The sequence below is a fragment of the Amblyomma maculatum genome, chromosome 6 (genome assembly GCF_055883805.1).
Source record: "Amblyomma maculatum isolate TAMU_Amacu chromosome 6, ASM5588380v1, whole genome shotgun sequence".
Classification (NCBI taxonomy): Eukaryota; Metazoa; Arthropoda; class Arachnida; order Ixodida; family Ixodidae; genus Amblyomma; species Amblyomma maculatum.
In genome coordinates, this window is record NC_139349.1 from 63,498,518 (window position 1) to 63,515,309 (window position 16,792).

At 46.3% G+C, this 16,792-nt stretch overlaps 1 protein-coding gene and 1 long non-coding RNA gene across 2 annotated transcripts in view; one reads left to right on the top strand and one right to left on the bottom strand.

Moving 5' to 3' along the window:
• The window catches only part of LOC146185887 (uncharacterized), a 358,500-nt gene that overhangs the window by 199,835 nt on the left and 141,873 nt on the right, over nucleotides 1-16,792 (top strand). The window lies entirely within an intron of this gene.
• On the bottom strand, nucleotides 13,479-15,326 carry LOC146185891 (uncharacterized). The gene has a single exon (XM_084605817.1). It carries the CDS (start codon nucleotides 15,324-15,326, stop codon nucleotides 13,479-13,481), a length of 1,848 nt encoding a protein of 615 aa, XP_084461943.1.

A 16,792-nucleotide genomic window follows, 5' to 3' on the forward strand; every position in this document is an offset into this window, starting at 1 on the left:
AAAAGATTGAGACCACGATCGCTGAAGAGTTTTCTCAGGTCACTAGGCATGCGCGTAAAAAATTAAATGATTGAGACGTCGCGATCACTGAAGATGTTTCTCAGGCCACCTGGCATTCGTGGAAAGAACTTGTTGAATCGACAAAGCAAACTGAGCCTGAAAAATCATTCAGTCTGCTCTGCAAAAAGCAGATTCTTAAGAAAAGGTGTTACATGTACTGCACTATAACCGATAGTGTCCTAGAAAAAGATTCAACGCCAGCTGTAACCAACTCCAATCCTGTTTCTCCAAGATAACTAGATAAAAATGAGCACCAACTTGCGCAAACACGTCGCCACATTTCTGTCATTTTTACTAAAACATGCAGTGTTCTTTGTCATCGCGACAGCCTATCCTACACCGCCGATACCTTGGGGGCCGACATTATCATATTAACAGAGACTTTTAAAAATGAATCTGTGCGCAATTGTGAAATATTTTTCTTTCAAAAGTAGTGTCGTGTATATCGTAGTGACCGCCTTTTGGGTCGCTACGGCGGCACTTTTATCGCTGCATCTGAGAATATAGAATGCTTTGAAGCCAAGCTTGATACTACTCTGGAGTTCATTTGCGCTGAGATTGAAATCAACAACAAACCTATCCTCTCTTCTGCATGTACCGCAAACCATTTACTACCATTGGCTTTTGTAATAACTTCCATGACATTCTTAACATAATTCAAACAAGGTTTCCTGGTCGCCATATTTCCGCGTTATTCCGGAAAAACCCCCCTCGCTCCTGCGACGCATCTCCCGGCTCCCTGTCCTTGGCGTGCGCCTCATCTAGGCAGCACTACCATGTTCATCCAGCTCTATAATCAAATCCAATCTCAACCCTTTGAAACATCACAAACAAGGGGGTATGCACACACCCCGTGCCCTAGGTGTTGTGTAGGAAAATCGCTGCTGATGGCTGGCGTCGGATGACTAGGGCGGGCGAGACAACTGATGCGGGCTACCAAGAGCGAAGATGGCTGCTGTATAAACGACAGCCGGTGACGGAATGAAAAACGACAATCACTAACATGTTTAAACAGCCCGCTAGAGAAAACGGCGGCGGCGGCGCAGCGAGAACAGACTGCACAGCTGCCAACTCTGTTAATTTATTGTGGCTGCAAATTTTGCCACCATAAATTTGTGTTCTGTAGAGCGCCCTCTCCATTTTTCCGGTAACTGCGGCACTTGCTCACAATTTTACTGCACATATATATATATATATATATATATATATATATATATATATATATATATATATATATATATATATATATATATATATATATATATATATATTGTAGTGTGGTAATCTTCATCGTTATTGCCACTGACATGCATCGCGTGCTGGCGCTCTCGAGGACGAAGAAGTTGGTCGCTGCCTTGTTGATTCGCCACGCCTGACGCTCCTGCGAGTTTCCTCCTGAACGGACAGCTATATATATATATATATATATATATATATATATATATATTATAACGAGCTTTAATGTAGGGCGAGCTCGCTTGCTAGGGATAAGTCAAGGTAGACGCTTGTAGGTCCTCGCTCGAAAAGCTGGTGCTCGCGTCTCGTGCCAGCGCGCTGGAGCCAGGTCATCTTGTTTATAATCACCCTCCAGGAGGAGCGAGAGCCATCCTGGCGACTAAATGGGACAATACTTCTGGGTCGTAGTATGGCTTTAACCGAGAGACATGAACGGTGTCATGCCCACATCGTCCAAGATCTGGCGGAGGTCTGGTGAAGGCATGACGGGCTCAACAATGTAATTGACGGGTGAGGTGCGCTCAATTGGACGCGGAAGGGCCCCTGGTATTTCAATAGCAGCTTAGAGGAGAGGCCAGGGGATGTAGAAGACACACGTAGCCAAACAGGGGCTTGCATGAGAAAGCTGTCGGCGGTGTGAGTTGCGTCAGAATGATTTTTCTGTCGGCCCTGGTCGGAAGACGTGAACGCACGGGCGAGCTTTCTGCACTCCTCCGCGTATCTAGAGGCTACAGACATGGTGGCGGCTTCAGAAGAATCGAGCCGGTGAGGAAGCGTGGTGTTGAGTGGTGAAGTTGGTTCACGTCCATATAATAAGAAAAATGGCGAGAATCCCGTAGTGATCTGCGTTGCGGCGTTGTATGCATACGTGACGAAGGGTAGCAATGTGTCTCAGTTGGAATGGTCGGCAGCCACGTACATTGACAACCTGTCGCCTAGAGTTTGGTTGAATCTTTCAGTCAGACCATCACTCTGCGGGTGGTAGGCCGTAATAGTGGGATGAGTGATTTTACATGCTGCAGGAGGAATATGAAACCCCTTCAGATAAAAATACACACTCGCGGTCGCTCAGCAGTTCCCGTAGCGCTCCGTGACGAAGGATGAAGTGGTGTAAGATACAGGTAGAGCGGTGGTTTCGGCGTTGCGGGTGATATGATCTACCGTTACAATGACCCAGGGGTTTCCAGCTGCAGTGTAGTTAAGCGGGCCGTAGAGGTTAGTGCCTACTCGGTCGAAAGGTCTCGGCGGGCAAGGGAGAGGTTGCATGGTGGAATGGCGATGGCCGACATTGCGGCATTGACAATCAAGGCGTGAGCCGACGAACTTGTAGACGTAGGTGTATATTCTGCGCCAGTATTAACACAAGTGAAGCCCAGTATAAGCCTTGAATGCTCCAGCGGGAGCTGCTTGCGGGTCAGTGTGAATTGAAGCGCAAATTTTGAACGTAAGTGTCAAGGAATGACAAGCAGCCATTTGTGGCCGCAAGAAAGATCCTTTCGGTGGTATAAGAGGCCATCGCGTATTGTCAAATGAGTATCCTGGCGGCGAATTGCATGAGGGGTCGAAATGGGCGAAGGGCCCGAAAGGAAAACGAGGAGGGAGACGATCCAGGCATCTCTGGGCTGCTCGACAGCCATGCTGGTCAAAGAAAAGGAAATGCAGTCGATGGGGGAATCGCAAACATTTTCACGGGGTAGAGGAGAGGGAGGCAGTGCGACAGCGTCGTTATGCTTTTTTCCAGATCGATACACAACACAAGTATCATGTTCTTGAAGCCGTAATGCCCAGCGAGCGAAGCGGCCAGTGGGATCTTTAAGGGAGGACTTATGGGATATGATTATGGTGAGGCTACCCAAAAGTAATAGAAAATAATATGCCTCTGCCCATGCCACTAGGTACAACGGGCTTTTTAAAGGAGGACAGCCAACACAGAGAAAGATGGTCCGTAACGACTACGAAGGGCCGGCCGTACACATATGGGCGGAATTTCCCTATCACTCAAACTATGGTCAGGCATTCCTTCTCAGTGATTGAGTAGTTTAGCTCCGGCTTCGTGAAGGTGCGGCTCGCGTAGGCGATAACATAGTCAGCACATCCGGTTTTACGTTGCGTTAGAATAGCACCGATAAATGTGTCGCTTGCATCAGTGTGTATATCAGTAGGAGCATCCGGATTAAAATAACGCAATATAGGCGGCGAGACACGCAATCGGCGCAGTGTGCAAAACGCTTCGTTACAGGCAGAACACCAGCCGGGGAGGTCGTTGCTTCCACGAAGGAGGGTTGTAAATGGCGCGATGATGGAAACAAAATGGCTGATGAAGCGTCGGAAATAGGAGCAGAGGCCTATGAAACTTCGGAGTTGCTGCATCGTGGTTGGTTTTGAGAACGCAGTGACAGCACGAAATTTAGCTGGGTCGGGTAGCAAATCGTGTTTAGAAAAGACATGGCTCAAAATTGTCAATTGGCGTGCGGCAAAATGACATTTCGTTAAATTTAGTTGAAGGTCAGCTGCAGTTATGCATTCCGAAGCATGTTTCAACATGTATGTATATATATATATATATATATATATATATATATATATATATTTGTTTGTTTCTCTAGTTTGAAAAAGGGTTTCAAACTAAAGGATACGGACTTCTCGATCGGGGAAGATTTCTCGCCAAAAATAAGAGAAATACGCAAAAAGTTGTGGGAAAAATCTAAACCGCACCGTGATAAAAAAGCAAAGGTATCACTAGCATTTGACAAACTTTATATCAATAGCCGCATATATGTATGGGATGATGAAAGAGGCGACATAGTTCCGTTAGAAAAAAACGACGCCGTGAGCGGACCAGTCACCCGTCGCAAGGCACATTCAAAGATGTAACCATATTAAATGTAAATGCGCGAAGCATCCTCAACAAAAGCGATCTTCTCGAAAACTTGCCTCTAGTATACGAACCTGATATTGTAGGCATCACTGAAACTTGGCTGTCGGCAGATATCTCGAACCGAGAAATCGCCCCTCCAAACTATTCTGTAATTCGTAAAGATAGACAGACACGTGGTGGTGGTGTAGCATTACTAATAAAAAAGTACATTTCTTTCATCGTATTGCCAGAAGTTGAGGATGCTGAGGCCATATTTTGTAAGGTGTCAACCAATGGGGTCATATTTTTGTAGGATGTGTTTATCGAAGCCCTTCATTGGGGCACGAGAGCATATGTTTTGTTCAAGAGTTCATGCAACGCCACATTCGCAGTAGAAATTCACGTGTGATACTAATGGGTGTATTTAACCTTCCTGAAATGAATTGGACTCAGATGAATCCCTCATCCCCTGCATCTCATGCGATAGTCGATTTAATGCTAAGTTTCAGCCTTCGCCAAACAGTGACATGTCCAACGCGAACACAGGATACATCGAAAAATGTGCTTGATCTGATATTCCTCAGTGAAAACTTTCCCTTGGACAGGACCCAGAATAACATCATCAAAGGTATCTCCGACCATGACATTCCGATTTGTATTCTACCCCTGGGGATTACCGACATACCTCGAACTGCTTTAACAATAATACCGAAGTTTAACAGAGCTGACGATGCAAGCATCCTTACCTATCTAGAACACGAACTTAACTCCTTTTCCGCATTTTCCTTTAGTATAGATACTGATATCAACGCTCTTTGGCTCATGTTTAAAAAGATTGTAACTCACTGCATATCTCATTTTGTCCCCCTGTTAACAAAAAGGCCCGCAACAAAAAATCCCTGGATTACTCGTGAAGTCATTCAAGCAAAACGCCGTGTTAAGAGGCTTCGACAAAACATTAAATCGAAAAGAACAACAGCTCTTAAAAAAACTAAACTAACAAACGTTATTTCAGACTTTAAACAAAAAGCAAAACAAGCCAAAAAACACTACTTCCACGTTACACTTCCAGATTTCCTCACCAATAACCCGCAACGGTTCTGGAAACATTTTGGCGGGGATAAAAGCGATGCCTCTCATCTACCAGTCGGGGAGAGGTTTAAAGTGGCAAATGCGCATAATGATTTTTTTCGCTCAGTGTTTACAGTCGATAACTGCTCTATACCCGTTACAGAAATATATGATGTTCCAAAAATTGATCCTCTTGTCATTACCGACGCCGGCATTTTTAATCTTCTTCTTGGCCTGGACGATAAGAAAACAACCGGTCCCGATGAAATTCCAAACGCCTTTTTAAAACGGTACGCCGAACCATGCAGCAAGTTCCTAGGTCTCATCTACCGTAAATCCCTTAGTACCTGCAAACTGCCAGGTGACTGGAAAATAGCCAAGGTATTACCAATCCATAAATCAGGCACTACTTTAGTATCAAATTTTAGGCCAATATCACTGACTAGCACTGCGTGTAAATTGTTGGAACATATAATTTCTAAACACCTAACTGAGTTCTTAGAAAGCTTTAACTTATTATCACGTAATCAGCATGGGTTTCGCCGCGGCCTATCTACCATTACTCAATTAACGGAAGTTGTTCACGACCTCGCTTTAAATATTGAAAACTGCAGCCAAACTGACATTATATTACTCGATTTCGCTAAAGCATTTGACTGCGTGTGTCATTCGAAACTGATCGCAAAGTTGCGAGGCTTCATTAGTGATAGCGAAATATTGGCTTGGATAGAGGACTTTTTGCATCAACGGTCACAATTCGTATTCTACCACCACGTGCAATCCAGATCGGTAGCAGTCACATCCGGAGTTCCTCAAGGCTCTGTTCTGGGACCCCTGTTATTTCTTATCTTTATTAACGATATTACTGCCAATATTAACTGTAAGATCAAACTCTTTGCTGACGACTGCATAATATACAGAGAAATAAGAAGCCACGAAGATCATGTCATTCTTAACAGGTCATTAGAAAAAATCGCTGAATGGTGCAATATCTGGCAGATATCAATCAACACAAAGAAATCCGTAGCAATGGCAGTAACCAGGAAAAAACAGCCTTCTAATTTCGTGTATAAAATGAATGACATTCCACTTACCTTTGTTAACAAACACAAAAATTTAGGTGTCACGCTTACTTCAGATCTTAGATGGAACGAACACATTAGTAACATCACTGCTACAGCATTGCGCAAGTTATTTTTCTTAGAAGATGTATTCGCCTAGCCCCTGCACAAACTAAACTTTTAGCTTATAAGACTTTTATTAGACCAGTACTAGAATATGCTAACACCGTTTGTTTTCCCCAGTCTCTTACTAACATTTCGAGGCTTGAAAGAATACAGCGTAAAGAACTAAGATTCATTCATAACAAATACAAGCTAACAGATTCACCAACCGAACTAGCTGTAATATCCGGGCTCGAAACGCTATCAGCAAGAGCAAAGTTGGCGCGAATAAAATTTTTATATCAACTACTACATAACGCCTTTAACATCGACTTATCACAGTATGTTTCATTATCACATAAGCGAGAGTTAAGAAACCATCACGCGTTCACGCTAACCGAATTTTTATGCCACAGTGATGCATTTAAACATTCTTTCTTCCCGTTGGCAACAAGCGAATAGAATTGCCTGCACTCATCTGTTACTAACGCTGACTCATTTTCAAGTTTTTGTTCCAAACTACAGGCCACGGTGTGAGCTGACATTATTCGGTTACAAATTTTGCTTTCTTTTTTAGTTCGCTTGTTTAACGCAGTCGACAGCCTGTTATCCCATTGTTTCGTTTTTGAACTTGTATGTGTTCTTTATTTTTGAGCTGTTTGTGCGAATTTGATAACACATTTTCAGTTTTTTGTGCTTTAAGAATTGCCTAATACTGTATTTTTGTGGAGCTGCTTTATTTCTTGTCATCATCATTTTGTCAATATTTTGAATGTAATGCCCACCTGCTATGGTCTCAACTAGAGACTGGCAGTATTGCAAATAAATAAATAAATAAATCTAAAAAGAAAGAAGTCGAGCACATGCCGATTTTTTATTCAGGGGGGCAGGAAAAGAAGAACGTTCTATGAAAAAAAAATATGTACATATAATAGCGTATTCTTGAGGCTTCCACTGTTGTCTGTCGCCGGACGACCTGGCGAACTTGTCGAAAAGGGCGAGGAGGCACGGCGCCGCGGTCGAGAACATGAATTTGGCGCACTGCCTACACGAACTAGCAGCTAGATTTTTTCATTTGCGGTATTTTCTTCGACGCACGCGCTGAAATATTTTCTTCGACGACCACCGCGACGTTACAGGCCATATAGAACTATGACCTTAAAGTTGCGTACTGACTAGAGCAGGGACGGTGATTTCTGTATGGTAAGAACAAAACACGAATGCTATTTCTGTTAATTTTGAGTTGCGAAGAGGGACTGTAAAAATATGTTATTATTTTTGTTGTCTTTTTTCAGTTTGGAGCTCGTTCTGTACGATTTGACATATAATGCAGTAAATTCACGGGAAAAAGTATTTGTTTGTTTCTATCTGAAAAGAAAGAAGCCAAGTACATGGCAAGTTTTTATTTCAGGGGCAGAAAAAAAAAGGAGGAAAGTTCAAAGAAAATAAAATCAATTGATACTTAATTTTTTTAATCGCAAGGAGAAAATGGGGAAGCGGGTAAAGTACCGCCCAATTGCGGCTTGAAGAAGCCTGGCTACTTAAGTACATTTCGGCAGCAGTTCCGGTACATTGTCAGAAGCTACATTATAACTGCATCAGATTTGCACAGTTCAATTTGTAAACTCCACTGTGCACATTACAGAATTAAACGCAACCGATAGAAGCCCCTTCTTATTATATTACAGTCGGACCATAGCCAATCTGAGACACGTACATTTCTAAACATAATAAACACTACAGTTGAAAGCACTTTCAGTTTACAATGTTATTATTTTCAAACACCCAGTTTATTGCACTTAATTTTTGAAAAGCCTTCGAAATGTAACTTTTAATTTTTTTTTAGAATTGATAAACATTACATGAAAAATGGAGGACAACATCAAAATAAGAGTGACGTAATAGAGGCCAAAGAACACGAGAGTAGAAACGCAAGAATTTATTTTTATCCAAAATACTCATGAGGGCCAGCCCTTGCGACTAAGTATGCTGCACGGGGATGGAGGGTGGTAAGGGATGCGGACAACTGATAAATATAAAAAACAACCCACAAAAACAATAGAAAAAAACACACCCATCATCTATCATATGATATCGTAAGAAAAATGCTAGCTAATTAAAACTCGCATTCGAGCATAGATGAAAAACAACTTTCTGTATAACGGCGGAAAGCTAAACAATTTCAGTGAATTCAAAAAGGGAGCTACCATTGAACAGAGAAGCAGATAAGGAAACAATTATTACCTATTACCAACTTCAAGGCAACAACAGCATTAAAATTAGCGGGATTCCATATATAAACCTTGCATAGCAAAGTGGGCTATGACAGCAGTAGTTATGACAGACGGACAAAGTTTATCAGTATCATTGGCAGTAGCGAGACGTGAAGGCCGAGCATCCCAGTCAGTTAGTGTTTATTGTATGAATGAATGGGCGAGGGTAAATGTACATGACAAACGCTTAACTTCAAAAGGATGGTCAGGTCGGTCAAAAATGGAGGCTATCAAGAACAAAGGTCATTATTGAGCGCCGAGTTCTAATATTGTTTATGAAAAAGTGATAAACTTGCAACTTTTCGCGCAGACGTAATTCCTGAACACTTGCGTATTTGTTCAAGGTTGTGATTAATATATGATGTACGATGTATGGTTGTATAGTGTGAACAGTAAGTGTAACGAACTGCCCGGTTGTGCAGTCATGAGGTGTCGAGTTAGAGCGGTATAAGCCCGCATTCAGAGACAGCAAGGAGCATGCTTTTAATATTTCTTTAAGAGACCAAATGATGATTGAGCGCATGCAAGAATGATGTTAATATCCTAGTTTCCTGATAGGTCAGAAGGAAGGCGAAGACTGAAGTAGATTTACGTTGTTACTAACTCGACTGATGTGTTATATTTAGGCATGCGCGGTTTTAACTCCAGGCACTCGGTTAGTAACAGCAAATTTTCTTTTCGAAAGTATGGGAAAAAATCTCGAAACGTTGACCATAGGAAAATATGCGTGAATGGCTCGTATTGACGGCTCATCCAGTGAGGTATCATTGGTGACAATGTTACTTATAGTAGCAGCATGTTATGAAATGTTCTGGTGACTGTAGTCGGTACGATAATTAATGAAAAAAAACAACAACAAAACAAATGGCTGTTAGGTGCTAACTTCGCGCGAACTCGTGAACATGTGTGCATAATCATACGTAGGAACGTTGATATTTTTGTTTTTCAAATCAGGTGAAAGCAAGTGGAAAGCATGTATTATTTGTGACATGCAACAATTTGAGGGTCAATTGTGGCGCACGCACCGTCGTGGATGTTTTCCCACCTCCCCGTACTACAGCACTTACTTCCTTGTCAAAGGTGCACCCGGCGTGGCCAGCACCCTCCGCCCCTCCGCAGTTACACCACTGGTTCCTTTCGCTAAATGCTATGAACTGCTTAAAGAAAAGATGCTACCAGCGAGTGAGTGAGTGAGTGAGTGAGTGAAAAAACTTTATTGAGGTCTTTTGGTTAGTCTCGGAGAGTCTTCCTGCAGCCGCTTCTTCGCCACCGTTGGAGACTCCTTAGCACGGGTGGTTCCCTCATTCCAGGGCTCCACTGGTCCTGGCTACCTCGCATGCGTGCTGCACCAATGCCCTTTGGGCGGTGAGCTCGCAGCTGGTTAGCAGGCCCTCCCATTGCTCCGCACTCGGGTTAGTTTGTTTGTGGAAAGTGTAGTTGTGTTTACATTCCCATGTGACGTGGTATAGGGTCGGACTGTCTCCGCACCAGGGGCAGCTATCTCTATACTGTGTGGGAAACATTTGTTTAGAATGTATAAGTTGTGGAAGGTGCCAGTCTGCAGTCTTCTCCAGCTGGTCGCTTCTTCTTGTGTGAGTCGCTTGTGGGGCGGAGGGTATTTTAACCTGGTGCCTCTGTAGTGATTTAAAATATCTGCGTACGTCGGGTCCACCATCACGGGGTCCACGAGGTCTTCTGTCAGCAAGGCTCGGTGCGTGATTTCGCGAACCAGGCTGTCTGCCCTCATGTTGCCCTCTATGTTGGTGTGCGCCGGTGCCCAGAAAACTACTTGTGTTGCTTTATAGCCCGAGGCTCCTGCGCCGAGGAGAATGCGTAGGGCCTCCCTGCAGATTCTTCCTTGTTGGAACCTTCTGCAGGCTGTCTTGGAGTCTGTTATTATAACCTGTGATTCGTTTCTTCGATAGCCCTCGGCCGCTGCGAGTGCCACAGCGATCTCCTCTCCGTCTACTACCGATCTTCCTCTCGCGGATGCGCAGCTGATCGTGTTGCCTGAGCAGTCAACCACCGCTGCTGCTATCCTCGTGTTGGTGCTGTATCTGTCTCTCGGGTATAGCCCTGCGTCTGTATATACTGTATATGCCTTTTTAGCTAGGTGGTTCTCCACGTATTCTGCTCTTGCCTGTCTTCTGGTCGCGTGTAGGTTGGGGTCCATATTTCGTGGTATCGGGCGAATTCTGAGGGTTCGCCGGATTTCGTCTGGAATGTTTTCGTTTGGGTCTGGCGTGTTTTCCGCTTGGTAGCCTAGTCTTCTCAGTAGTCTTCTGCCTGTTTCCGTAAGTTCTAGCCTTTCTAGCTGTGCTTCCAGTTGGGCCGTCGCCAGCTCCTCAAAGGTGTTGTGAACTCCCAGTTCTAGTAGCTTGTTGTTTGGGGTGTTTCTTGGTAGGTTTAGGGCCGTTTTGTAGGCTTTCCTTATCAGAGCTTCGGCCTGTTCTTTTTCTTTCTTGATTGCCGGGTGGTAGGGAAGGGAGTATGTCACCCTACTGACTACCAGGCTTCTGACTAGTTTAAGGGTGTCGTCTTCCTTCATGCCATGCCTTCTATTGGAGACTCTTTTAATCATTCTGCTGACTTGTTCGGTTGTTTTTTGCAGTAGGCTGATCGTGTGGCTGCACTTTCCGCTACTCTGCAGCCACATGCCTAATATCCTTATGACGTTTTTTTCCGGTATGTTTTGGCCTTGGAGCTTGATTTCCAGGTTCGCCTTCGTAGGTTTCTTCGCCACCCTGAGTAGCTCCGACTTGTCTGTTGAACACGCTAGGCCTCTTGCCCTTACGTATTCTTCTACGCATGTTGCGGCTCTCTGTAGGCTTTCCTGCTTCTCTTCTAGCGTGCCCCGGTTGGTCCAAACCGTGATGTCGTCCGCATACATGGCAGGCTGTATGTCTTCGATTTCTTCCAGTCTTTTGGCCAAGCCAATCATGGCTAGGTTAAAGAGCACGGGCGAGATCACCGACCCCTGTGGGGTTCCCTTGTGGGGGGTGCTGAAAGGCTGACTTCTCACCTCCCCCAGCCCTATGGTGGCTGTTCTGCCTGCTAGAAAGGCTCTTACATAGTTGTGAGTTCTTTCCCCGCAGTTTATATTTTGGAGTCCCTCCATTATGGCCGGGTGGCTGACGTTGTCAAAGGCCCCTTTGATGTCTAGGGCCATGACCACGTTTTCCCCTGTTTTTGGCATGTTGGTTAGGATGTCCTCCTTGAGTTGTAGGAGAACGTCCTGCGTAGATAGCTTAGACCTGAATCCAAACATGCTGTGTGGATAGATTTGCTCTCGTTCCATCCACCGCTGGATTCTTTTCGTAATTATTCTTTCATACAGCTTTCCCAAGCATGAGGTAAGGGAGATTGGCCGCAGATTCTCGATTTGCAATTTTTTGCCCGGTTTGGGAATCATTACCACCTCTGCATGTTTCCATTCGGCCGGGATTGTGCCCTCGGCCCAGAGTTGGTTGAGGTAGTTTGTCAGCTGGTTTACTGCCCCCTCGCTGAGGTTGCGTATGAGGGAGTTTCGTATCTTATCTCCCCCGGCTGCCGTGTTTTTAGTGAGGGCCCCCATCGCCTCGTGCACTTCTGCCAGCGTGATCGGCCTGTCCATCTCAGGATTCTCTTTGCCCTGATAACTTCCTTTGTATTCTTCTGGGCTTTCTTTCCCGTAACATTTGGCCTTTAGGTCCTCAATCATTTGGTCCTCGGTTCCTTCGTACTGGTGGATTAGTCTTTGTATTGTCTTGTTGCTTTCGGTCCTCGTTTTTCCCGGATCCATCATGGCTTTCAGGATACGCCATGTCTTAGCCGTGCTCAGTGTGCCGTTTAGCGAGTTGCTGAATTCCTGCCAGTTTTGCCTTGCTAGTTGTGTGGCGTATTCTTCTGCCTTGGATGTGATTTCTGCAATCTTTTTCTTTAGCTTTCGGTTTAGCTTTTGTTTCCGCCATCGCTTGGTGAGACTGCGCCTTGCCTCCCATAGCCTAAGCAGGCGCTTGTCCACCTCTGGTGCTCGCTCGGTTCTGTCTACTTCCTTCGTATACGTTTCCTGTATTTGTTTGAGCTGCTGGCACCATTCTTGGATGCTCGTAATCTGTCCTGTTAGGTCCCTGCTCCCTTGTCTGAATGCGTCCCAGTCTGTGAGGCGGGCTTTCCCAAGCTTCCGTCTGGTGGACTCTGCCGTCATTGTGAGCTGGACTATGTAGTGGTCGCTTCCTAGATTCTCTAGGGTGTTTTCCCACTCTGTTTGATTTGTACCCTTTACGAAAGTGAGGTCTGGACTTGTGTCTGCACTTACGCTGTTGCCCGTTCTTGTGGGTTGGTCTTCGTCCGTTACTAGTTCGAAGCCCTGGCCTGCCGCAGTGTCCCAGATGCTTCGGCCTTTTCGGTCAGACGTTGGGTATCCCCAGTTTGGACTTTTGGCATTGAAGTCTCCCGCTATCACAAGGGCGTTTGTTTTGGCTAATTTGTTTACTTCGGTAAACAACCTTCCAAAATCGCCGTCCTTTTGTCTCGGGGGGCTGTATAGGTTTACTATGAAGGTGCTTTTTGCCCCAAATTTCTTCTTTGGAATTATTTCGGTGATTACGTGTTCTATATTCGTTCCCTCGATCTCTTTGTGTGCTATGGTGGCTATTTTGCTGCTGATGAGGGTTGCGGCTCTTTTCCCGCCTTCCTGGCAAGTGTATCCCTTTAATGTGGGTGTGCTGTTAGTTTCTTGGAGCAGGATTATGTCTGGCTGTTTCCCCCTGGAGTTTATGTACTGCTGCAGGAGGCCCTGTTTTTTCCTGTACCCCCTGCAGTTCCACTGCCAAATATTTAGTTGCTGTTGTCTTGCCATGATGGGTTTTCATTGTTGTTTGCCCCTTGGTTTTCTGTTGCGCCAAAGCGTCTTTCGCTAAATAGTCTGTCTCTAGCCTCGTGGATAGGTCTGTTGTTTTGATTCTTGACGTAGCTGCGGAAGCTCTGGTCTTGCATAGCTAGTCTCTGCTGGAATTCCTGCATTTGTTTCTGTACTGCCATCATAAAGCTTTTCATTTCGTCCCATTTTTGGTCCTCCGTTTGCTTCTGCTTCTCCTCGACCGGTTGTGGAGGAGGGGGAGAGGCTGGTCTAATATTGCTTGCCTCGTTTCTGCCCTGTTGCTGCCATTGTAGTTCTTTGATGAGTTCGTCTAGTTTCCGTTTAATCTGTTTAGTTTCCTCTCGACTTTTCTTTAGCTCCTCCCTCAGAGCCTTATTTTCTTCTTCTAGCTTTTTCTCCCTGCTTAAGGGTGTATTTATATCCGTGTATGTGTTTGAGTGCGGATTAAACGATTTAGGAGGACCCGCTTCCCAGCTTACCTTGACTCCGCTACTCTTCTTCTGCTGTTGTTTCGGCCCGGGGCCCCCGAGCTTCTCCAGTGGCGGGTAGGACTCGTCTCGCCGTCCGTCCCGGCTCTTGCTACTCGCCCGGCTCGGGCTTCTCGAATTGTTCCGTGGTTGGGTGGCCTCTTCCTCCCCAAACCATTTTGGTCGTCGGTTTCTTCTGCCGCTCCTACTTCTTCCCCGTCCTAGCGACTGCTGTTGCTGCTGTTGCTGGCTTCTGAATGCGGGTCGCCCTCTCAGCTCCGCCGCTGGCTTCAGTCTTTGCTTGCATTCCTTGGTGCCTGTTTGGTGGTCTCCGCCGCAAATCAGGCATTTCGGGGTGCATCGGTGTTCTTGGGTTGGGTTCTGCTCTCCGCATTGCTTGCAGGCCTTACTGTCCGGGGTCGGGCAGACGTCGGATCTATGGCCTTGCTTGCAGCATATGTGGCAGAACTGGCGGGTGGGAAAGTATGGGTGGCACCACATCTCCCCTCCGTAGTATAAGACTTGTCTGGGTTTAATGTGGCCGTCGAAGGTGATTACCGCCGTGCTTGTCTTGCCTAGCATGCGAGCGCTGTGAATCTTGACTCCCTGGGTACGTACCCTTAAATTGGCTTTCAGCTCTTCGGGCGTTGTTCCGGGCTCGATGCCGTGGATCACCCCTCGTATTGTGTCTTCCGGCGCCGCCACGTGTGCGTTAACCTCGTAGGATTTCCCGCCGAAAATGAGATTGGATATGCGCCTCATGTGCTGGGCCGCCTCTTCATTGTCGGTGCTCACGATGATTATATTGGAGCCGTTGCGTAGTCTGATAATTAGGTCTTCCCCCTTGCACCTCGAACCGGTCGCCGCGACTACCGCCCGAGCCACTTGGTGGGTCTGTAGGTTTCTAACGATGAGGCCTTTAGGTCTCAAAATAATCTTCAAATCATATTTGGGTAGAGGAGGAAGTCGTTTCCTCACCTCTTCTCTGCGTTTCTCGCCGTTGGTGGTTTCCATGCCGGCCTCGCCGCTCGCCGGGCTCCTCGATCCCGCTAGGCCTAACACCGTGCCGGCCGGTCCGCCGCTATCGTTGCCGTCACTATTCTGTCTTTTCTTCTCTCGCTGGCGCCTCGCTTGCCTCCTCGACATTGCGAGCTTCCAGTTTTGGTTGTCTTCCTCCTCCGATAGACTTGGGTTGAGTGAGCGGCTGCTTCTCGGGGCTTCGCTGCCGACCACGCCGTCGGTTAGGCCTAACCCCGTTAGGCCTGCGCCTTCGGTCTCGGCCGCCTCGTGGTAGTCCATTTCCTGCGCCTCTGCCAGGCCCCTGGGTGGTCCCTCCATCATTTTCTTCGGTTCAGGGTGTTCGCGTGCCCGGGGAAGGTCTTTTCGGGCCTCCGGCGCCCTTGCCGCCGCGGCTGGGCCGCCCGCAGTCCCCGGTGCTCGTTAAGCCTAATCTAGGCTTAGCTCTCGGCGGCCCCGTGGGAGAACCAAAAGGCCGATAAATCCAAAAATGGTGGACCCACCGGCTAGAATTTGGTGTCCTTGTGTTCCGCTTCGGTTCCTCTTCCTTCTCGCACGAAAATTTCGGCGGTCCAGTCGAAATTTTGGGCTTGGGACTTCAAAATTTGCGGAGCGCATGTGAGACGCGTCCGCACTCCTTGACTGCCTACGCAGTTCCACTCAAAACGATTACGAAAGTGGGTTGCCACGCAACCGCGAAGGTCTACAGCTGAGGTGGCTTTTCGCTTCTTCCCTTAAACGTTCTTATGTGCAGTGAGCCTATTAAAATCGGTCGATTACTGACTCGCACTTTTGCCTGCATGCACGATGCTTTCATGCAAAACGAACGAAAGGCAGGTGGATGGATGTATGAGGATGGATGGATGGATGGATGAGGGTGGATGGATGGATGGATGAGGGTGGATGGATGGATGGATGAGGGTGGATGGATGGATGGATGAGGGTGGATGGATGGATGGATGAGGGTGGATGGATGAGGGTGGATGGATGGATGGATGAGGGTGGAATGCAGGGATGTTAACAAGAAAGGCCTCCGGTTGGCTACCCTACACAGGGGAAAAGGGATAAGTTGATTAAAGAGGGGAAGAGAAAGGGGACGTGGAGCACAGTCTGAGTTTGTCACAAAAGCCGGTGCTGTTAGAAAAAAAAAACTAAACAGTGCCCTGTATGCCTTAAAGGCGGTCGACTGCCGTGGCCACGGACTAAGGACCAAGGACCCCGCAGATACGCGCCAGAAATCCGCGGGGGTGAGTTCTCACCTCGTGGTTTCTTCTTTTGAAGTTTCGCTTCGCTCCTGGCACTTAATAACAAGTGTGTGGTACAAGCAAAACTAAATAAAAATTGAACTAATTCACTCGTACCTTTTAAAATTGTAGTTTTAAGACAATCCTGTTAAGCGGAAAACCGACGTTTCCCTGTTGGCGACCGGCATCATGTTGCGAATATCGTCGCTGCGCGACAGGCCTTAAAGTGAAAGCCACATAATCTGGCGTGGGAATTTCGAACACTACCCAGTGATCGTATGAAACTTGACACCATGTGCGGAACTGCAATCATAAAAGTATGATATTTAATAAGAACCGAGTAGCAGCATGTGTCAAATTATTTACCATGATAGATTTATGTTAGCCCAAAAATATCAGACCCTTTACATTTCTTCGATGATTCGTGACCAGACTCCTTTGGCTACCAACCAGACACGTTGGCGCCTGGACTACGCAGCATTCGATCGCCTTTAACATACAATGGTATAATAATATATGCTAATGCGTATGCGTGTGATCAGA